At 35.9% G+C, this 22,820-nt stretch overlaps 1 protein-coding gene across 2 annotated transcripts in view; it reads left to right on the top strand.

Moving 5' to 3' along the window:
* Positions 1–21,925, top strand: part of WWP1 (WW domain containing E3 ubiquitin protein ligase 1) — a 61,471-nt gene extending 39,546 nt beyond the window's left edge. For both annotated transcript variants that reach the window (XM_031050497.2, XM_005150842.3), the window contains exons 9-24: positions 484–579; positions 1,186–1,360; positions 5,347–5,401; positions 5,512–5,596; positions 5,690–5,818; positions 6,761–6,833; positions 6,924–6,995; positions 8,020–8,108; positions 10,686–10,845; positions 13,552–13,685; positions 13,810–13,950; positions 15,280–15,400; positions 16,768–16,872; positions 17,967–18,063; positions 18,440–18,512; positions 19,780–21,925. In XM_031050497.2, the coding sequence (XP_030906357.1) occupies positions 484–579; positions 1,186–1,360; positions 5,347–5,401; positions 5,512–5,596; positions 5,690–5,818; positions 6,761–6,833; positions 6,924–6,995; positions 8,020–8,108; positions 10,686–10,845; positions 13,552–13,685; positions 13,810–13,950; positions 15,280–15,400; positions 16,768–16,872; positions 17,967–18,063; positions 18,440–18,512; positions 19,780–19,879 (1,705 nt within the window). In that variant the 3' untranslated portion in view covers positions 19,880–21,925. The remainder of the gene's footprint in view (positions 1–483; positions 580–1,185; positions 1,361–5,346; positions 5,402–5,511; positions 5,597–5,689; positions 5,819–6,760; positions 6,834–6,923; positions 6,996–8,019; positions 8,109–10,685; positions 10,846–13,551; positions 13,686–13,809; positions 13,951–15,279; positions 15,401–16,767; positions 16,873–17,966; positions 18,064–18,439; positions 18,513–19,779) is intronic.
* Positions 21,926–22,820: the final 895 nt, after the last annotated feature.

The raw sequence follows: 22,820 nt of genomic DNA, 5'->3' as shown, positions 1-22,820 counted from the left end.
ATAGATAAATTACCAGGACAGGAAATAGAAACACAGGAAAACCATACGATAGTACACATTTCAGGTTCTCTGTGAAAGATCTTGTTGTTTGATGGATATAGGCACAGTGCTTCGAAATGTGCCTCTTTCTTTGAGAGGCATGGAGTTCAAGATGCAAAGAATGCATCTCTAAGTGCTTTTTGAATGAGCTTATCTTAGTATTCAAGCCTTGAGCAGATATTTAATTGCCTTTGTTTTCAGATACCTTAAATAGAATTTGAAAATGCTTGTGAATATAGATGTATGCTCATTTTGTGTACCAAGTCACTTTATGGTGATACCAATTCAAAAAGAAGTAACAGAACGTATTCTAGTGTGAGTTTTCTCTGGTGTTTTAAAATGAGTTTTGGATCATAGTGTTTTCATTCAGTTCCAAAGTTCTTTTTTGGTTTAGTGGGAAGTAATTTTCACCTTGACTTACGTGAAAGTCTTTTTGTCTTGAAGGTGGGAGCAAAGAAAGGATCCTCATGGTAGAACCTATTATGTTGATCACAACACACGAACTACAACATGGGAAAGACCACAGCCCTTACCTCCTGGGTAATGTAGACTTATTTAAATATGATAAAGGGACTTTTTTTTGTTTGCTTGTTTGTTTTTGGTGTTTTTTGGTGTAGGAAAAATACCAGCTTTTGTAAGCAACTCATTAACACGGTGTTATGGATCATATAATATGAACTTCTAGCTTTCAGATAATTTAGAATTGTATTAATTACAGCTATTATTATGCAAAAATTGACACTGTATATGTTGTTTGTTCTGATCATTTGTTCAAATACAGCAACTAAATTATTTTGTTCTTCCTTTAAAACTTAAGCACATATGACCACCTTTATTTGGGTGTCACCAGTGCACTATTTTCAAACCTCAAATTTCTTGCAAAGTGTTTTCTGTGAAGCCTGCCAACATTGCTTGTGGTTACAGGAATTTATGACATTAAAAATTAGGTGACAAATTGCTGAGCATGCTATTGCTTGAATTTTGTGTTTGCTCAATGTGTTTGTTGTCCTACCAATAAGGTTGGAGACTTTAGAAATTAAATTCCAGCCTGTGACTCCAGTACTTCATTCGAATAATGTCTGGGAGTTCAGCATAAAGAGAAAATCAGTTATGGAATTAGCTGTTAACATTGGGCTTTCTTAAAAGCTGGGAAAGAAGAGTCGATGATCGTGGGAGAGTTTACTATGTGGACCACAACACCAGAACAACAACGTGGCAGCGACCAACAATGGAATCAGTCAGAAACTTTGAGCAATGGCAGTCTCAACGGAATCAATTGCAGGGAGCTATGCAGCAATTTAACCAGCGATACCTCTATTCGGTAAAATCTCTCACATCAATTTTTTATATGAAATTAGAAATGAGTAGAGGTATAGATATGCCTTTTCTTCTTTAAGTTTTTCTAAAGCACTTATATAACTGTTCAGCCATGTGTGTTACAAGATGTTTGGCATCAGTAATTCAGATTGTGGTTCTGTGAAAATGTTTGTAAAAATCGTCCTTAAAGGCAAAAGTTGGTTCTGTAATTTTTGAGCCTTGTGTACTGCATGATACTTAAAACCTTTAATGGTAGTATTAAGAAGTAAAACTAAAGAAGTCCCTTAACTGAAAGGGAATGTAAAAGCTGAGTTATGGGCATTTTGACCATTAAATGACCTTCAAAAATGTTTTAGTGATTAGGAGTCATTTTCCATTTTGAGCTCATTTTCGAGCTTAGGCACCTGGTTCAGCTTTGGAATTTTCTACATGGTTTTTCATTTCTCTCAGTTGGTTGCTCACTTACTTCTGCCGGAAGAAAATACCATGAACAGCTTCAAAGAAGTTCTTGAGATAGATTTTTTTTTTTTTCTATTTGTGACTGGATATATAGGATAGTTACATTATTTTTTTAAAGTTAAGAATGATGGTGCCTGCATGTCACTGTCACTTTAAACCAGTCCATTTTAGGAATTGTGCTTGGTCTCTTAAAAAAATAAAACGGATCCAGTCCCAGAGACTTTGATATGTAGCAAAGCTGTAGTGCTTTAAAGAAGAAACCATTGAAGTACAGGTCTGAAACTGCTTCATTGAACTAGGACTCTGTACATTCCAGACCTAACTTTGCTTTGGATTTGATGGTCTTTTATTCAGGTACCCCTCTGAAGTAAAGGATGCTGCAGTATTCTTACATTTAACGGTTCTCAGCCTCTCATCTATTTAGACCTTATATATCATCACTAGCAACAGGAGAAACATGCATCACCATTTATCTTAAGTCCTGGAGCTGTTCATCAAAGTCAGTTTATCTCATGAAATTTGAGAAAGATAGAATGGTTGAGATTGGAAGGGACTTCTGGAAGTCATCTGGTCCAACCACCCTGCTCAAGCAAGGTCACCTACAGCCAGTTACCTAGTGTCCAAACAGCTTTTGAATATCTCTGGGGATGGAGGCTGCACAATCTCCCTGGGCAGAAAAAGTGCTTCCTGATATTCAGAGGGAATGCCTGTTGCCTCAGGTCCTGACACTGGGTGCCACAGGGGAGAGCCTGGCTCCATCTTTTTTGCACCCTCCCCTAAGGTACTTGTACACATTGATAACTTTTAATGCAAATCCAGGAATCACAGCTGAAACATAATAAGTCAAGAACTCCCACTAAGCAACTTTTTGTACTCATGTACTACTTTGATCAGTTGCTTATACATCTCAAGAAAACTCACGCTTTTCCTGACCCAAAGACTTTTTTTTTTTTTTTTGAGCTAGACCTAACTCTCTCAGCGAAAAATACAATTTTTAAAAATTAAACTATGTTCCTTCATTTAATAATAACAACTCTTACTGAAACCCACAGACTAATTTCTTAAGATGTCCCCTTGGACTTTAGAATCATAGAATCATAGAATAGTTAGGGTTGGAAAGGACCTTAAGATCATCTAGTTCCAACCCCCCTGCCATGGGCAGGGACACCTCACACTAAACCATATCACCCAAGGCTTCATCCAACCTGGTCTTGAACACTGCCGGGATTGGAGCAAATGTGCTGTTGCTCAGGTTGGTAGTCATGATGAAAGCACTGAGCAAAGTTCTATGTGTCTGTATGGCCCTAAAGCAATGGAGACCAGGCCTCAGGATCTCAGCTGCATGTTCTTTAGAGTGCCTATCTATGAGACATAGACATGAACCAAAAGTGAGATTGTTTTTCGTATCTTCACTAAAGTCCTCCTCCACAGTCCATTGCAAGATTTTGAGCCATTTTGATGGGCAAGTGATATTTAGAAACTGAGAAGCAATAGCCAGAAGTGTCTAAGTAACAACAGAGAAAAAATATAATGGAAGTTAATACGGTATCTTTGTATCTGTGTTATCCAGTTCCATGCTAGAACCCTGTTATTTACCAGTGATGTACAAGATAGATTGCCTTAGTTATAAAGGGTGAAAAACAGCAAAGCATTCCCAGTAATTGAGATTGAATTAAGATTTGTTTGTGAGGCAGAAGATACTTTAAGGAAGAGAGAAGATGACTGTACTGTTTGCATCACTTTAGAACTCTAAGTAGTGTGTCAGTTGCATACCTAGAACTAACATATTGTGGGTAAAAAAATTAAAATTACGTTGAAGAAATTATGGGGGTCTTGTGTGCAGTGTTATGTGTTTGGTTGTGGGTTTTTTTTTGTTGGAGTTTTATTTTTGTTTTTTTTGTGGTGTGTGGGTTTTTTTGTTTTTTTTTTTTTTTTTTTTCTTTAGTACTGCTGTATACTTTTCTTATAGAATTGTTAAGGTCAAGCTAGAATTAACTTTTCTTCTTTTGGTGACATACCAGGACTCCAGGATTCTGACTATATAGCAATTTATAAGTGAGATTGTAATTTATTGCTTGGGAAAAAAAATGTATTAATACTTTTTGTGAGTAAGAGAATGTTTCAGTTACCTTGAATGGCCAAAGCTAAATTATGTGAATGGAGAAAAATGGATATAGCTAATTTAGTTAATTTAATTTTCTTTTTACCCCAGTTAATGTACTACTTTTGTTATAGAATCTGGTTCATTCCATGGCAGTGCCTAGTGTTTAGGAGTGTTCTGTTAAATTTACATTAGCCAGCAGCGCACACAGATCCTTGGACTCATTAAGGAGATCAGAAATCTCTGAATTGTGCCGCCATTCAGTTCCTTGGCAGACAGCGTTGTCTTTTGTGCGCTATTCTTTTTATACTCACCACACAGAAATCTTTGGTTACAGGGTCATTGTGACTGAATAGTTCCCAAAAGCATAAAAGGCTTACTGAATTTGCTGCTGAGATAATGGTAATAGTCTGTTCACTTCTATTAGCTGGTGGCTGGAACAAAGAGGCAGCTTGATTTTGAGTGTAAATATTGCATTTTTTTCTGATCCTTGCTCTGTTTCTGTTTCACAGGAGAAATACTGAAGCTTTTCTTTTTTTGCCTGAACTTGCTGTTGTAAACTCTGAAGTGGATTTGAGATTTTTTGGATTGCAAATGCTATATAAAGCAGTATTAGTAGCAAGATACTTAAGATACTGTTTAGATAATGCAGTTCGATTCCCATGTATCAAAATTCCATTCTGCACAACAGCAGCAAGAGAAGGGAGTTTTAGTGTGCAAAGAATTTTAGGGGGTGGATGCTTTTAATTATAAATCAGAACATGGATCCTCCAGTCTGGGGGATTTCTGCCTTCTAGTTTTTATTTTTCCCATGCTTTTTATTCTTGGCAGCTACCTGGGGACTAATGCAAGGTTACAGTATATTATGAGCTTAGCGTGGTTTTACATAATAATTTCATCTGGGTTTTTTTTTCCTTTTACCGTTATTGTCTGTTGGTATAATTTTAACCATCCATGTGTTTTGATGATTGCAGCTGCAGTTGCTAAAAATGACCAGGTCTGAAAATAGCCAAACATCCAGGGAAGACATCATGTATTGAGGAAGCAAAAAACTCTGTGTTGGCAGTAATCACTGTGCTTGGAAACATATCTTACGATAAAGCATGTTCTTCAGCAAGAACATTGTGTTTATCTGTGTATACATTCTTCTGCAAAATTTCTGTGAACTTTACATCTTTTAAGACCACTGGGTCTCAAGTTTGGCGTAGGAAGGGAAATAGGGGGTACATTGGCTTGGAAGCAGTAGAGACAAATGTGCAAATCATATCTTGTTATCATATAATCTGTGTTTCTTCTCAAAACCAGACTAAAAATGGCACGATGTTTTTCAGTATGAATAGTCTTTAGAACTAGTGGTAATCTTAAAACACATTAAGGAAAAAATATGAATAATAATTGGCCTAACTGAGTGTCCTCTTATTTTTAAATAGGCGTCAATGTTATCAGCAGAAAATGACCCACTTGGGCCTTTACCACCAGGTTGGGGTAAGTTAATTAACTGTTGATTTCAGGAAGTGACAGTTACAGAAATTTGTAATGCAGTTGTTACATAGTGTTTGTATTTTTTGTTGTTTTTTTTTTCTTCTTTTCCCTAGAAAGGAGAGTGGATTCAAATGATAGGGTGTATTTTGTAAATCATAACACAAAGACAACACAGTGGGAAGACCCTCGAACTCAAGGGTAGGTGTGTATATTGACTGAAATAAAAAGGTCTTGCTTAATTCTCAGATATCATGATATGGGGGAAAAAGTACTGTGCAATTTCTTCCACAGTTTACAAAATGAAGACCCCCTTCCAGAGGGCTGGGAAATCAGATATACAAGAGAAGGTGTCAGATACTTTGTTGACCATAATACAAGAACCACCACTTTCAATGATCCTCGTACTGGGAAATCATCTGTGTAAGTGAGAAATCAAATATTTTTAATGTTTTAACTTCCTGTAGTTTAATAATGAAATCTTCTCATACTAAAAACCAATGTATACCTTTAACTGGGATTGAGCACTAAATTATGAACAAATTGTTGTCCTGTAAATTTAATCTATTTTTAAGATTTAATTTTAATCTATCTCACTTTGCTGTGCTTTTCTAAGGCTCACTAGTTTTTATACACTTTTCAAATACCAAGACTGTGATAGTTTTGTAAATCAGGGAAAGTGAGGTAAACTGGAATATTGCACTAATGTGACTAATAGTTAATTTTTTAAAGAAACAGCAAACGGTTATAATGAGTATTGGTTACAGTTATGCACCCTCTAGCAACATGCATGTATAAACAGAGTAGTTCTAAATACTTTTCAAAAACTATACATGCAAATCTTCTAAAAATAGTTTAGTCAGAGGAATTGACCCAGTCTGTTGTGGCCATCTGTCATGGTTTAAGCTGAACTTAGGACACCATCTTGATGTCTTTTATGTAGGGTGGGGTTTATTTCTGATGACATTGTTGATAACCTTTCATTCAAAGCACCTATGGAGTGTTGTATTAGAAACTTGTTTATACTTCCACAAGCAGCTGAATTTATGAAGCCTAATTTAACAGTCTTTGAGTGAGGACAATAAATTAAATACCTCTCCTTTAGCTGGCTTGTAATTTTTACAAAACAGGCAGGGGTTTGAAATCTTCTAGATCTCTACCTTTTTCTCTAATTTGCTAAATTGACTAGGAGGGTGGCAGAAGGACAGACCGTCTGGCCAAACCATGGACTCCATTTTTGTTTCTGATCATATCTTACTCTTAACAGTTCTTGTGTATTTTTGAAATCTACATGCTGCTGTTTAGCATTGAAAGTACTGCTTGATGTCTGTGTGGTTAATGTATCTCAAATCTATTTCCTTACAGAAATAAAGGGCCACAGATCGCTTACGAGCGTAGCTTTAGGTGGAAACTTGCTCATTTCCGTTACTTGTGTCAGGTACTGGTTAAGTAATTCTTTGATTTTTGAAACTAACTGAATTTATATTTATATGTGCTGCCTTTTAACGTTATTGCTTTATGATTACAGTCCAATGCACTGCCAAGTCATGTGAAAATCAATGTATCCAGACAGACTTTGTTTGAGGATTCCTTCCAGCAAGTAAGCCTGCAAAGATTGTTACGTTTGTTTATCAAGACAAAGTGTAAGAACAAAGATAGCAGTAGCCAGTTCAGACTAATGGTCCTTCAGGCACAGTAAATCTTCTTCTGGTGTTAGCCAAAGGGAGATTCTTATGGAAAACTGGGAACAGAAGTATTGTGTATAACACTTTTACCAAATGATCCTTCAGCTCCCAGCTGTTTACATTTGAAATGCTTCTTTAGCTTGATGTGGTTTCTGGGTATTTTAATAATACTCAAGGGGCTTCTTTGAGCTGGTCTGTGCTCCTTTTGGGAACTTCTTGCATCTGCAGTATGCTGTGGTAAAAGAGTTTCATATCTTAACCACATTGCATACCATATTAACTTAACCACATCAGATTTGCTTTTCCAATTCTTGTGATTATATACATTACAAAATAGTGTTTTCTTCAATTAAAACTGGTGTCCTGCTTTGTCCTTCAGAGGTTAAATCTGTGTAATTGAAGCTTATGGTTCTTGAGCTGTTACAGACTGTAGCCAATGTATGTTCTTTCCTTCTTTCTCTGTAACAAGGAGAATTCTTGCTGCTGTCAGCTCATCAAAAACTCTTGGGAGGGATTCTCTATAAGTAACAACTATATTATTAATGAAAGTATATTGCACTTATTTTGGATTAAATTACTTTTTATGTAATTTTACTAAAACCAAAATCTGTAATACATCAGATATATTTAACATTGCCAGATTCTTTGAATTGCCTTAGGCAGGGTATAAGAAGAGGGCAGTCATATAGTGATAGTGATCATATAGATATGCTCTCCCATTTGCTAGCAAGCTGCTGCTCAAGGATTTTAAGTCCAGGTTGGTATATCTGTTCATTATATGCATGTTCCATGAGATGATCTAGTTGTTTGTCAAATCTGTGTAAACATTTGACATATATTGCATTTCTGTATCAATTAAAGAAAATCTAAATAAGAAGCAGTGTTTGTATTGACAATTAATAATTTATAACTTGTTACAATTTTGGTTTCTTTTTATAGATTATGGCATTAAAACCCTATGATTTGAGGAGAAGATTGTATGTTATATTCAGAGGAGAAGAAGGATTGGATTATGGTGGCTTGGCAAGGTAAAAGAAAATTTAGTTAAAATATAGGTATATGTTTTAATAGCACTCTAACCTTGATTTCTAATGTACTTCTGTTGGCAAAGAAACTGCTTGCTTTTGCAGTCTGACTCTGGTTACCTTTTTTAGCTTCCCTTAAGGTGTTAGGGAGGTGAAACTGACAGCACTGGCTGTTATTAAGGGTTATAACATTACATCAGTAAAACTGTGGTCTTAGTTGTTCAGTTCTTTGGCAAAGATTGATGTTTAGATTGGAGGGGTTTATGCCAGTTAATTGCTGTAGACTGAGTTGTATCAGAAACTTTCTATCAGAAAGTTCCACTTTCCTGGATGTGCGGACTGTGGAAAAATAAAAGGTGTTTTGTTTATTTGGAAAAAAAGTCAGCACCAGATTGGGACTGATAAGAACAGAAAGGACATGAACAAGAGGAGAGTAGTGCAGCCATGAAGTAGCAGCAGATGAACAGACTATGTAGACTGTGCAGGAGTGCAAAACAGCTGACTACAGGATTTTCTGGAATCTGAAGTGGAACTTGAAGGGAAAATCTGGTAGCAGGAAAATGATAGCTAAAGTGTGTTTCATCTTTTGACCATATAGAAGATAACCACTGACTACTATTGCCAGATACTTGACTGAAATGTTACTATTAGGATGAAAATGTTGGTACTACTGCAGATCCAGGGATTTAGAAGTAGTCATAGGTGATAACATTTTTTGATTTTTTTTTTTTTGTGTAAAGGTGTTAAATTTTGGTCTGGTTTATGTAGCTTACTAAATGAAGTTCAGCGAAAATATGTATTATTTGCAAGTAAGGAAGCTTGCCTCTGAAGATTGAGCGTCTTTGCATTTATGGGTGGTTATACTTCTGAATTACGCTGTCTGATAGGCTTTTAGGGGGGTGACAGCAGGGAAGAATCAAATTTTTATTTTGCATGGGTTTTGTTTGATTGGTGTCCCTAACATGATGGCCCCAGGCACAGGATGGGGACCAGGAGAGTTCAATTTGTTCCAGAGAAACAAAGTATTCCAAAGAAGTGATGTTAGAAGAAGATAACTAACATCTGTTAGTCACAGAAAGTAGCAGAATAAATAACAAATGCACAGGTAGTATAATTTCATAGTTTTAGGAGTAAGTCTTGCCCAAGATTTTGTATGTGAAACTGAGAACCAGCAGTTGTAAGCTGAGCTGAGAATTCGTGACACTGTGTAAATGTTCATGTGCTGACTTGCTAATGCAATACTGTATTAATTCAAATATAGAAAGCTGCTGCACCTGGTTTATTGCCTGTTTCTCAGCAGGCTAAACTTGGTGTTCCCTCCAGATTTTTACCTTGTGTTTAGCAGAACCAGTCTGACACTAGGTCCTGCAGCTAGTTGTAGCTATTGATGTGAAAATTTGCTTCTGCAGACTTCTTGCTGATGATCCTTGCTTGATTCATCCTTTATCTGGCTTTGATCTGATTTAAATGCCTGTTAAATATGATGTATCTATGCAGGGTTAGTATTGTTGTCTCAGTATAAAACCTGCATAGAATACTGTACAGCATTCTTGCGCTTATTAAAAGATACACAGAACCCTGTTAGAGTTGTCATATCCTGGCTGCTTTTCTGTTTGCTCTTTCTACTTGACCTTTGGATTGGAAGCATGTTGTTGCAGTCATTATCCCTGACTTGACCTCAGGTAAATACAGAGATAGAAAGGATGCCTCTTAAATGTGACAGCTGAAAGGCAGTCAGGATGTAATTCAGTCCCTGCAGGATAGACTTTTAGGGTTTTTTTGGAGGCTTTTCCCTAATTCTGATTGTTCAGTTCCAAGCCTTTACAAAGGGTCTGATACAATAAATCTTGAGTATATATGATTGCTTTTGAAGTCTGTGATTATATGTAAATGCTATAAAGCAAAATTACTCTAAAAATCAGCTATGCTAATGATGAAATACCAGATTCTGTTATTATTTCAGGTCATCTGAGCTGGAAACTATGAAAGTGGTGAATAACATGTCCTAGTTAAACCTCAACAAAAATATGTTTTCCTATTGTCATGTTGTGTTTGCTTAACTGATACATGGTAGTTTGTTAAACCACAGTAACTGTGTGTGTTTCACTGTCATGCTGGGGAAGCAAATAAGGTGTGCTGTGGTTTGGGTTTTTTGGTTTTGTTTTCTTTTAAGCTCTGCTCATGGAATAATTGTAGGTTTTTTTGAATAGAGATTGGAGACGTATGCAGTAAAGCAGACATGAGGAGGGTAAATACTGTGTATTTGAGGCAAGGACTCTAGGCAAAAGTGTTACCAATATACAGCTAAAACTCATGCTGTGAGGGTATGTTCAAGGTGACAAGCTTAACAATTTCTAAAACTATGACAACCATGACTTTCTAACGTTATTGATTTGAATAATGATTTTTTTGTATTTAAGAAGTATATAATGCCATATATTATTCTATGATTCTAATACAGCATTGGTTATTTTTCTAAGTTTGCATATATTTTGACCATTTTTCTAGTTACCTAAGGGGAATGGTGATAAGCATCTGTATTTGATGGTTTTTATGTGTATACATGTTTTTTTTCCTTAGAGAATGGTTTTTCTTGCTTTCCCATGAAGTACTCAACCCTATGTACTGCCTATTTGAATATGCTGGCAAGAGCAACTATTGCCTGCAGATAAATCCAGCATCAACAATCAATCCTGACCATCTTTCATATTTCTGTTTCATTGGGCGCTTTATTGCCATGGTAGGTTAGATTTTTAAGGTTTTATTATTTGCTGTAGCTATACGTTTATTCCTGAACAATACTTGTTTTTACAGTTATTAAAGGTTATATTAATCTATTAGAAATGAAAGGCACATAAGGTTATTGAGCCAAAATACTCCCGGAAAGTTAAGTCTCTTACATAATCAAGTTTCCTGGGATAGTGATGACAGTTAGTATGGCATTCAGTATATTTTATTTTTATCAATTGGATGTGTGTACTTCATGCAAACTGCTGTTTGGTTGAGTGTCTGAATTCTGATGCTCTGAAAAATGTGACTGGTATTTTCCAAAAAAGGCTCCTTTGTTAGACTTGATATACCTTATTATATTTGAAAAAATGAGTTAGAATTTTTTTGCGGCATACACTGAGCCTTAATTTAAACATATGTACTTGGATACAAAGGTCAGATACTAAGGAGAGCAGAAGCTGGCAGGGAGCTGATTCTCTGCCATCAGGTGTCTCTTAAATTAAAAGCAGACGAGACATGCTGTATGTATAATTTCTTTTTCTTGTACCACTGAGTCTGTTTCCTATAGTGGACTCCTACTCTGTCATACTTCTTTTCTTCCATGTAGTGATACAGTCATCTTTTCACATAATCATCATGATGTCTACAGGTAGCCCTCCAAACATCACGGAAAATGGTGAATAGGGAAAACAAAAAATAAACAGAAGTGCATTTTCAGGTGGAAGAGACTTGTTTTCTGTTCCTTAGGCTTTGTGTATGAATTCAGAATAAATAACAGTAAAGTAAAACAAAAGGGGGGAAAATACTTTCAGACTTACAATAAATTAGTTTTGGGGGTTTTCTTGGTTTTACTTCCAGATTCTTCTTCAGAAACAAATTTATTTAGTTTTGATGAGAACATCTCTGATTTCGAGGATTTTATGGGCAAGCTCCCTGACATTCCTGTATTTCTGTGCTGTCATGAAAGTTCATTTCATTGGGTTAACAGATGCAATTGACTGCCAGCATTTTTTCTTTTTTTTGGACCCCTCAGCAAGCTTATAATGCCATTAAGCAGGAAGATGTGATAAGGCCAATAGAAGGCCTGTAAGTTAATGAATATACTTTAATTGAAGTATTTAATGTAATTAAAAGACAAAGTTTCTTTCCTGAAGTACTTTTGTATTTTTACTTTAAATTCTGTAAGGGGAGGAGAGTGAGGGAGAGGCATGTGTAATGGTGCCTGATGTGGTCAGTTGAAAGGTTTGAGTATATTGATGGTTTGTAATGGACGGTATTCCCTACAGTACTTCCTGGGGATACCCTTTAATGGCTTAAAATAGCTCAGGTAATAATGTAAGTGGAAATAATTTCAGGGAGTTTAGGTAGGCTTTTTAAGTACAGTTGTAATTTCTGTTGCTCTCACAGTTCTAAAATAGTTGTGAATTATTTTGGCTTTAAGTGCTGAAATAATCACAGATGCTTTTGACCAAAATGGGGTTAAATGTAAAAAAGTACATTACTGTAGTAAAACGCTGTTAAATGAGGTTGGCTGAGGTAACTTTTGTATTTTGCTGTAAGATGACATAGACATTAAATGAGATAATTTAAGAGCTGACTTTTCAAAAATTAGGAAATCATATGGGTGGATGCTGCACTTGGCATTTAATTTTTCCATTTTGATTAGCTTGTTCTCCCATGAGAAGTATAGACCAGTTTGAAAAAAAAAAAAATAAATGTCTCTGTTTAAGTTGTCCTAAAGCAGAAGATAGTGCATTCTAGAGTGAGCTCTAAGGGGGAAATTATGAGGTGGGGAGAAAAGATGGAGGCTTGCCTTTTTCTAGAGGAAATGGGCCATTACCATGGCTCTTCTGCTGATAAAACTTCAGCTGTAAGGAAAGGCAAGTAATGAATGCCATACCAGACCAATGTTTATGGTAATTTTTAAAGAAGTATTTGCATGAAGAAAGTGTACTTCATAAGGATGAGGAAAAAATATTTTCATATTCATAAAAAAAAATTTCATATTTTCAAAAGCCGTGTTCTGTTATCACTTAAATGCACTGAGTCAGGATAAAGTTCACAGTGTGCATGTGTGTGTGTATGCTGTGCTTCAGTACTAGAAATTAGCTTACGCCTTTTGTGTATGTATGGCGAGACAAGTGTGAGCACATGTTTTTGTTTGGTTTGGGTTTTTTTCAGTTTAATTTTTGCAGTAGAAGGTAGAATTTAATTTTCAGTTCTGTTATGTATAAAAAATGTGATTCCCAAAGCTCTTTCTGAAGCAGTCTGTGATTACATTTTAAAGTATTTTATAGAAACTGCAGTAACACTGTGTAAAGTGTGATTTTGCAGGATGTATACACTACTCAAGTAGGATCAAATATGATCAAGTAGGATCAAGTAACGTTTGGCATATATACCTGTCCACATAATAAAGGGGACACTTGGTAATTTTCTCTTTTTGTAGACTTCATTCTTTTATGACAAGTTTATTTTTAGTCAGATAATTTCTAAATTCTAATGGTAACATATGCTTGGATAACATTGTAAATTAATCATTCTTTTTTCCTTCCCTCTTAATGCAATGTTTCATTCTTTTTAAAACCAAGCTGCTACTGCTACTTGGTGCTTCTTGTTATTTGAAGGAGAAAGGAAAAAAAGAATTCAAGTCCAGAAAAGCTTCAATAATTCAGCAGTTCAGTAGGAGCTAAACAGACTTCTTTCTGTTCAACAGGCATTGTTTCATGGGAAATTTATTGACACTGGTTTTTCTCTGCCTTTCTACAAACGAATGCTGAGCAAAAAACTTACTATTAAGGACCTAGAATCTATTGATACTGAATTTTACAACTCCCTAATTTGGATAAGGTTTGTAGATTATTTTTTGTGTGTGTGATGTTTTATTATTTTTTTTTATTTGTTTGTATAGAACCCATTTTGTTTATATAGAACTATTTATACAGAACACTTTTTTTTTTCTCTTTTCATTCAGGGATAACAACATTGAAGAGTGTAACTTGGAAATGTACTTTTGTGTGGATATGGAGCTCTTAGGAAAAGTAACCTCACATGAGCTGAAATCAGGAGGTTCAAATATCTTGGTAACTGAGGAAAACAAAGAAGAATATATTGGGTAGGAAGGTGTAGATGCTGAAACAAAATTATTCCATATTTGTTCTGTTGCTCTAGTCTTTCTTGACAAAGTATATGATTTTTTTTTTTCTTTTCCTAGTACTGTGTAATTCTTGGGAGTGTTATTTAGATGGTATCTTGGTGCGTATAATCTCTTGGAACATCTTAATCTCTCCCTTTCCCCTCTTCCCTCTCACCCACTGTCCCACCTCTACCCCGTTTGTCCTTCTGCCCCATCCCTCTCAAAAAAGGAGACCATAGAAAGAGAAGATGACCTGTCTTGTTATTACATGCACAGTGAGAGAGCAAGTGAAACTGAAAGTGAGTGAAGCTATTTTCAGTGATTTAGGTAATGAATCCAGGTGGAGGGAAGCCATGTATTTCACAGAGGATTTATAAATTTTTAAGAACTTTGCTGTCACTGTGGAAACTGAAATCCAGAATTGTGTACAGTGTGGTGTGATTTAAATACTTTTTTTCTTTGCTCTGTTATGCTGCTCTCTCCTAATGTTATCACTGCCTTTATTTTCCTGAACCTCTGTTTCTGATCCATCTACTCAGAGTGGTCCCAAAAGGAGATGTACACAGATTATTTTCTGTGATACAGTGTATGTCCAGTGCTACACCTAGTTTCCTCTTAAATTAACATCTTTGATCTCTCAGTGAAGTAGTTTCTCTAGTATGTATATATGACTTTTTTTTATTCAGAAGTGGCTTGACTATTTCAGTCAAAAAATGTTACCTCTTCCTCCAAATTTTAGCATAAATCAGAAGCTCAGAACAGGAAATGACAATTCTTTGTTGAAGGTGAAAGTAGTCTCATGCTGGAAGTATGGGGTATTTGTAGTTACAAGTGTTATCAGCAACAGTATTTCTTACTATTCTCGGTGGTCATGGTGCCTTTTGCTCAAGAACAGAATGTCTCAATGGAAATGTTTTTTTTTCTAACATTGACACACTGTATTTATGCACTTTTTAAGCTAAAATTTTGCCATAACAAAGCCGTAATGCCAAAGAAGCATTATTTACATGAAAAGGCTGCTGAATTTTTGTTAATGGAAGGTTAATAATACTCATATATGTATATATATATATATATGTTTATTGGAATGGTAGTTTAAGTACACCTTTTACTTTTTTCTAAGTTTGGAGATTTGTAATACTGTAGGTGTGGTTGGTCCCTTACCTTCTGTGGAATTGTACAGTGTAACAAAGTAGAATTGGAGGAAGCTTTATGTTATTTGAACACACATGCAGTCATACACATTTGAGCTTTTTCATTATGAGTGCTAATTGATATTTAATTTATATTTGTTCTTTTTCATCCTAGGCTAATGGCTGAGTGGCGATTTTCTCGGGGAGTTAGAGAACAAACCAAAGCTTTTCTTGATGGTTTCAATGAAGTTGTTCCTCTACAGTGGCTGCACTATTTCGATGAAAAGGAGCTAGAGGTGAGGTTTTCTGTTCAACATGTTTAACTTCTGCAAACGTAATACGTAGAGAGTGATTAAGTGAATAGATCAGATTGAATCTCTCATCTGTGGCATGCTGCATTTGATAGCGTCTGAAACATAGAGAATTTAGTAGGAGCAGTGGGGGTAAATCATGGTGAAAAGCCAGTAACATACTGGTGTTTTTTGGTGTTCAGAATTTGGCAATTTTAGATTCCATCCTCGGTATTAAAATGTAAATTTCTCTGGAAAGATTACAGAATTGGAAAGGACCTTAAGATCATCAAGTTCCAACCCCCCTGCTGTGGGCAGGGATGCCTCACACCAGACCATGTCACCCAAGGCTCTGTCCAGCCTGGCCTAGAATACTGCCAGGGATGGAGCATTTACCACTTCTCTGGGCAACCTCTTCCAGTATCTCACCACCCTCAAAAAGGTCAAACATCAGCCTATGAGGTCACAGGTGCATCTGTTAGTCATAGAAGACTACTCCCTCTGTGGTAGATGTGTAGAATTATCTTGTAACAGATGTCACGGAAGTTGATTTTGGTGTACAATGATCACTTAGTTTTACATACATAGTCCAGGGTAGGTTCCAGAGTTATTACATTCCAGGACAGAAAGTTACAGGAACCAACAAAAGATTTGAAACTGAATTTTGCAGATCCTTGATATGTGACCCAAGGGCAGATAACAGGAATTGCTTGCAAGCACTGTGTTTACTTAACAGTCTGCCTCACCTATGTTCACTATTGGAGTTGTGATTTGTAGCAGGGATAAAAGTCTCTGTAGGGCTTCTGTGAGACCTGACAAGGTTCTCAGTATAGGATGAGCAGTGTTCTGAAAGCTTCTTAGGTTGAATGGGAATTTTTCCTGAGAAAGGACGTTGATCTGTCTTTGTTGTTCAGTTTTCTAGGAGGCTTTGCCTTTAGCACTTTCAGCTTTCATTGCCTCTCATAATGAATATTTTGCAGATGTATACTTTGAAGTGTGTATTAGTGGTAGTGGTAGCAGCAATGTAATCATCAGCTTGAAATATGAGGCAAAGTTTTAATGGGAAAGGTAATATCCTCTTTAATATAAAATTTCTTTTTATGGGAAAGGTACAACCCTTTATTGTTGAATTATTAAGACAGAAAAAAGGTCCTGGTGTGCAGGCTTTCAGACCACTTAAATACATGAACAGTTTTGGGGAAGTTCTGTAAACTTAGGATAAAGAAAAATCTTAACAGCGGAGTATAGTTAAAAATTTTCAGCCCTTTTTCTGGGAACAAGTACTTCCATTTTTGTTAGTCTCTTATACAGGATACAAAATTAACTAATGCATGGAGACATGTATGTTGTCAAGTAACCATTCTCTTTTCTAGGTTATGCTCTGTGGTATGCAAGAAGTTGATTTAGCAGACTGGCAGAGGAACACTGTTTATCGTCATTATACAAGGAATAGCAAGCAGATCATATGGTTCTGGCAGGTATGTTGATCTTTTGGGTGGAAAATGGCAGATGGATACCTGCATTACACTTGGATGGCTAGGTCCTGAATAATTTTTCTAAATCTTGTCCTTTATATTGATTATACAGTGATGGAAGTTTTTTTGTATTCTTAGCAGTGATCTACCTTTTAAGCATTCTTCTGTGTAGTACACCTGTACATCTGAAATGCCATATACTATTTATGATTATTGTCATATTAGCTGTCCCAGTCTAGCACTGACTGATTATAACTCACAATTCAGTGAAGTTGGATAAGAATTATTTTCAGGAAATTCTTTATAGGCTCCCAGTTTCTATGAATTTCCCTAAAGAGAAATCATAGTTACGCGCTTCCTGTCTTGTCATAAGTCATTATTTTAGAGATACAAATCATTTTAGACAAAGTTCCAATGAGAAAATGATGTAAATCAGTTATTTTCTAGCTTATTTATATTGTTAGAATAATGTAAGATCTGATTATATGATTTGGTTTTAAGAAGCTTTGCGCTGAAAGAATCTTAATCAGTAACTTAGATACGGTTTTAACATTTATAGAACAAAAATACTCATTTTGTTACCCAGGTTTTTCTGAGCTAAAATCCTGGATGTATCAATGCCCTCCTCTCTTACTGAAATGTTCACCACCTCCCTTCTCTTTCCTTTTCACTTTCCCAGTGAATTTCTTTCCATAGTGGTGCAGCTGTTTTGGATAGTGTTTTCTCTCATTGAGACTGCCATATGCAGGGAATACTTCACGCTTGAAATACCCAGAGGCTGTGGTTAATCTGTCGCTGTGTTTAATCAAAATGGCAGTAGCCTTCATATAATCATTGGCACGATTTATATTTTAGTGTGGAATACGGTAGATTAAGATTATTTTTGTTTGCTGTTCCCAGCCTTCACACTGTAACAGTAGACGGTGCATATAATCTGAAACTCATGTCCCTCCACCCAATTTTGCTGAAAGATAAACTGCTCACAAGGTGGTGCCTTGTAAAATGGAACTACACTTTTTAAGCAGTTTCAGGATGTTTTTGTTTTTCTCCAGCTATGTTAAAGATTTTTAGTAAGTAATTTGAATTTCTGTACCTAGTTTGTAAAAGAAACAGACAACGAGGTTCGCATGCGACTTCTGCAGTTTGTCACTGGCACTTGCCGATTACCACTGGGTGGATTTGCTGAACTTATGGGTAAGTAAAAGGTGACCTCAACTTTTATACTGTACCTGTTCCATTTGCAAATGAACCGTGCTGCAAGTTTGCAGACAGCAGGAACTTCATGTACATCAGCTTGGATCTAGAAAGGCTTTTTATATTCGAAATCCCATGAATACTTCCATAAATTATTAAGAACTTAAATCATTTCTGTGAGAAGAATGTTCATAATCATGTAACATAGAGTAGCACATAATGAGCTCTCTCTGTTGTGTCTAGAGTTGCATCTTATGTCACAAATATATGACTGTGAGGCATCCCTGCCCATGGCAGGGGGGCTGGAACTAAATGATCTTAAGGTCCTTTCCAAGCCGAACCATTCTGTGATCACACTTTTGAAAATCTTTTCTAGGAAGTAATGGTCCTCAGAAATTCTGCATTGAAAAAGTTGGTAAGGAAACCTGGTTACCAAGGAGTCACACTTGGTGAGTTGATACGTATAAACTTTCTGTACCTTAAGTGGCTTCTCACCTCTGGTCTTACATTGATCAAATCAAATGAAATGTATTTGAATCAGTTCTCTTATTTCCATCTTCAGCTTCTTTTCTTTGATTGCTCTTCTCATTCCGGTATTGAAAACTCTTCTAGTTCCCCTATTCTTAAGTTTTGCTTCTGCACTGTACATAGTTTGTTAGTATGAGATCTATCAAAAGTATAATCATTCTTCTTGCATAGAACTGAGAGGTATTTCCATAATTATTTTAGAGAATATTAAGTAACTGGCAAAAGCCCAGTTGCTGTTAGATATATTACATATTATTAGCTGTAGATATTACAACTACAGCTATTAGATACACTTATTGTACAGTAAAATTGTAAAAGATAAATGTATAGTGATGAGAAAAAGTAGCATGAGAGAAATTACAACAGACGTTCAGAACAGGAATGCTTAGTCAAGATAGCAGGTTGTTATTCCTGCCAGGCTGCAGGCTATTATTGGCTTGTCATTTGTGTGCCAAACTGGTGCAACAGGCACCCAGATCAGTTTCCCCTATGTACTGTGTGCAAAGTAGACACACCTTCCTATGGCAACATTGTAACAATAATATGAATCACACTAATGCTAATAGCATTATTAATATTAATAACACTGGTGGTTAATTAATAGAATTAATAATTTGAATTAGGATTTATCTAATTTCCTAGTAGTTAAAAAAACTACTTTAGGGAATCCTCCATTTTCACCATTTCCTCCAGCAGTGCTATTTCTTCAAGTGATGTTTGCAGGAATTAAACATCTTTCTTTGGCTGACGTAATTTTGAGGAAGACATAGAATGAAACAGAATTTTGGCAGAAGCCTTTTAGGGCAAAGTTTAGAGGGGAAAAAGGCCCCATGCTGTATCTAGGCATGTATAGAAAGAAGAATTTAGCTTTTTCATGCTGTTGCTGGAATTCGGAGATGGATCACTCTATAACGGTGAACATTTCCTTTTGTGAGTGTTATAGGTCTCTGTATCTGGGGCTGTCTGTAATCTTCAAAGGCTCTGGGTTTTATCTGATGTGATAAGAGTAGTTTTTTTTCTTAAAGTACTCTGGTTTTACTGTTCATAGAAAGGGCAGTGAGATTGCACTGATTGCTGTCTCTTTGTTTCTAATGTTAGAACATTTTTCACTTCTGCTGTAGCAGTCAAGCTCTGTAGTGTTCTACCTGGCATTCAGCTAAACTTAACATTTTGTTTTTTTCTGCTCAGTTTTAATCGTTTGGATTTGCCACCATATAAAAGCTATGAACAACTAAAAGAGAAGCTGCTCTTTGCCATTGAAGAAACAGAGGGATTTGGTCAAGAGTAGAAGTGGCTTCTAGTCAAAAAGGAGATCTTGCATAACAAAAGGCCCAGCCAACTAAGATTGCACACTTAATTGTATATAAGCTTTTTGTTCTGTACAGTGATCTTTCTGGAACGCTAAAAGTATAAGTGTTCTCTGTTCTTCCACAAAGATATGCAAAACAGTTCAGCCTTTTCTACTTTTATTTATTGCCCTTCCAAAAGACCACAAAAACCCCTCGTAAATTTTGAAAGCAGACAAGAGACTTATTTAAAATATATATAAAAAGTATAAATATATATACAAATAGGCTCTAGTTTTATAGAGCTTTAAGTGTATGAGAAGTTGCAGCCATTTAAAAGGGCCTGGATTTGCTTTATCTTGGCTTTATTATTCAGAAAAATGTTTAAACTGCTCTGTGTTCTTTCTTAAGAAACATCTCCAAGTTTGTTTTATTGCATGGCTGTTCTAAAAGGTGTTAAAGGCTTAGGCCAAACGTATCCTAAATATGTAGAAAGATGCTGCTGGTATTTGAGACGACAGAATATGTTGTTCTGTCAGTTTAATTTTTTAAAATACGTAAATAGCTGATATATCCCTCTCTACTGATGTAGCCAAGGTCATGAGTAAAGCCTTTACTACTTGCACAAAAGTCATGTACAATAAGATGAATGTGATTTAATGTTGAAAGGAATTGGTGCCACTGTTCTGACTTATTGTAGGAGCTGAACAGAATATTTTAATTCATTTGAGCAGCATTGAAATTTGTTTACATATTACCTTGGGTTATTACCACAAGGATGTTAGGTAATCTTCAAAGAAAAACTAATAATAAAAGAGAAAATACTACACATTCTCTCCTTGGTCTGGTGTCTTACAGGTTTCTTTGGTTTGGTTTTTTGTTTGCTTTTCAATCCCTGATGTCCTTTGTACAACTCTATAGAGTATGTTAATGTACACTGAGCTAGAAGAGTATACAAAAGGTAATGTGAACTTTGCTGCTTTCTGTGTTCATCCTCAGTTATTGGATCTAGTAAACCCAAATAAAATGAAAGTTACATAAGCTCTGCACAGGTAAAAATATCCTTAAATACTATTGTTCCTCTTAACTTCTTACAGAAATTCAGATGAACCTGAATTAAATATGTCTAAAACCTGTCATCCTGTTGTGTAGGTCAAGTTTGCCCTAAGTGCACAATAGTATAAAGGCATTTTAAAATTAGGTTTATTGGCATTGAGGGCATTTGCTGAACTGCAAATACATGTTTAAAACCCCCCTGAATTTAACACCTTATTCATGTGAATGATATTAAATGCTACTTTTAGCAAATTGTGCTTCCTTATTATAGAGTAAAACCATGTTTAAAATTACCATTTGTATTATGCTTTAAATATTAACTGTAAATTCCATTACATTTAACTTATACAAAATTTTGTACACACATGAAAATTTTTTAAATATGATTAAAAACACTTCTGTAACATATCATATTGCACTGTTAAAAGTGTACATGCAGAAAGGCTCATGTATCTTTCCAATACAGCAACTGAGTTCTGCCAAAACTTTATTTTTCTACACATTGGATTCTCTTGAGGCTTTGTATTCTATACACCCAGCTCGCTGCGGAGCTGCTAACCTGCACATAGCTATGGTAACACTGGTAGTACAATGGGCCCAATAGAATGCTTTCTTATGTGAACTTTCTGGAAGAGTTCTAAATATTTCCACCACTTTTGAGAGTTTTTCATACTACACCAAATGTCTTCTGCAAAACCATGTTCATAAATATAGCATCAAATTAATTTGAAGTGCAGATCCATTTAAATTATGACTTAAGCTGGTTAGAATGGAGGAAGCTTTAAAGAAAAAAAACCACCAAAAGTCAAGAGGTCAGGTAACAGAAGGGCATGTGGCTTGCCTGAAAGACCATTCAGAGGGGTGAATGTCACAGAGCTGAACTTTTATGAATTTGCACTAATGACTGACTTGGTGACCCACTACCAACTGCTGAATTTTGTGAATCTGTGAGTAAGCTGAGCAAAATAATAAAAAAAGACAGCACATCACGAGCATGTAGTTGCTTTATTGTTTTGGTATTTTAGCTGTCTTGTAACTGCAGTAGTTTTTTTCTGTGGGTAAGGGTTAAAAAGGAAAAAAACCCCAAACACAGTGGCCCTCTGTACATGGCCATATGCTCTATGACTTGGTTTCAAAGGATTGACTGAAAGCATGTCTCTCCACAGAAAAAAAAACAAAACCCACAACTATTTATATACTTGTGTGTGTTTGTGTGTCTGTGTACAGGTAATGTAGACTTTGTGGGAATGTCAGTAACACTGCATTGTAACTTTGTATTCCCCTCCATTCTGCTGTGCTCAGGTGGGGGAGGAAGACAGCAAAGAGAGGAAAGGCATCAAAGACTAGCAATACTACCTGAAGGAACTACTGTGTAGTTCATGGGTTCTGTTTGCTCTTTTCTCACTGCAAGTAACTCAGCTGTTTTTCTCTCAACACTCAATTCTTAATTCAGTACCTGGATTAGCCTTCCTTTTTATGCAGATACTGCTTTCAGTATCAGAAAAGGAACATTTTCACTACTGACTTGGCATGGTTTCCTAGTCTAAGCAATTTATGCCCTTCATCTTCCTCTTACAGACTGCAGTATCCTTCTCTATTAAAGCAAACACTAAGTATTTATAGTCAGTTTATTCTAAATCTTTAGGCATTCTACTGGCAGTACTATGTGTATGATTGCCTGCCATTTTGTCATTATTTGGTCCTCTTTTTCTCTTGGGTAATGACAACATACTGTTTGGAAAGTCTGTAAATGTTTTCTGTGCTGAATATCTGACTTAGGTTAATATAAATTTCTGGTGAAAGGTCCTGCTAAAAAAGCAGCAAGAACAAGAAGGAAGTTTTACTTCATCTGTACAAGTCATCATCTCTGTGCCTCCAAATTGTAGT

This window comes from Melopsittacus undulatus, chromosome 1, assembly GCF_012275295.1.
Source record: "Melopsittacus undulatus isolate bMelUnd1 chromosome 1, bMelUnd1.mat.Z, whole genome shotgun sequence".
Classification (NCBI taxonomy): Eukaryota; Metazoa; Chordata; class Aves; order Psittaciformes; family Psittaculidae; genus Melopsittacus; species Melopsittacus undulatus.
Note: the sequence above shows the minus strand (reverse complement) of the source record. Positions and strands in the feature narration are given on the sequence as shown.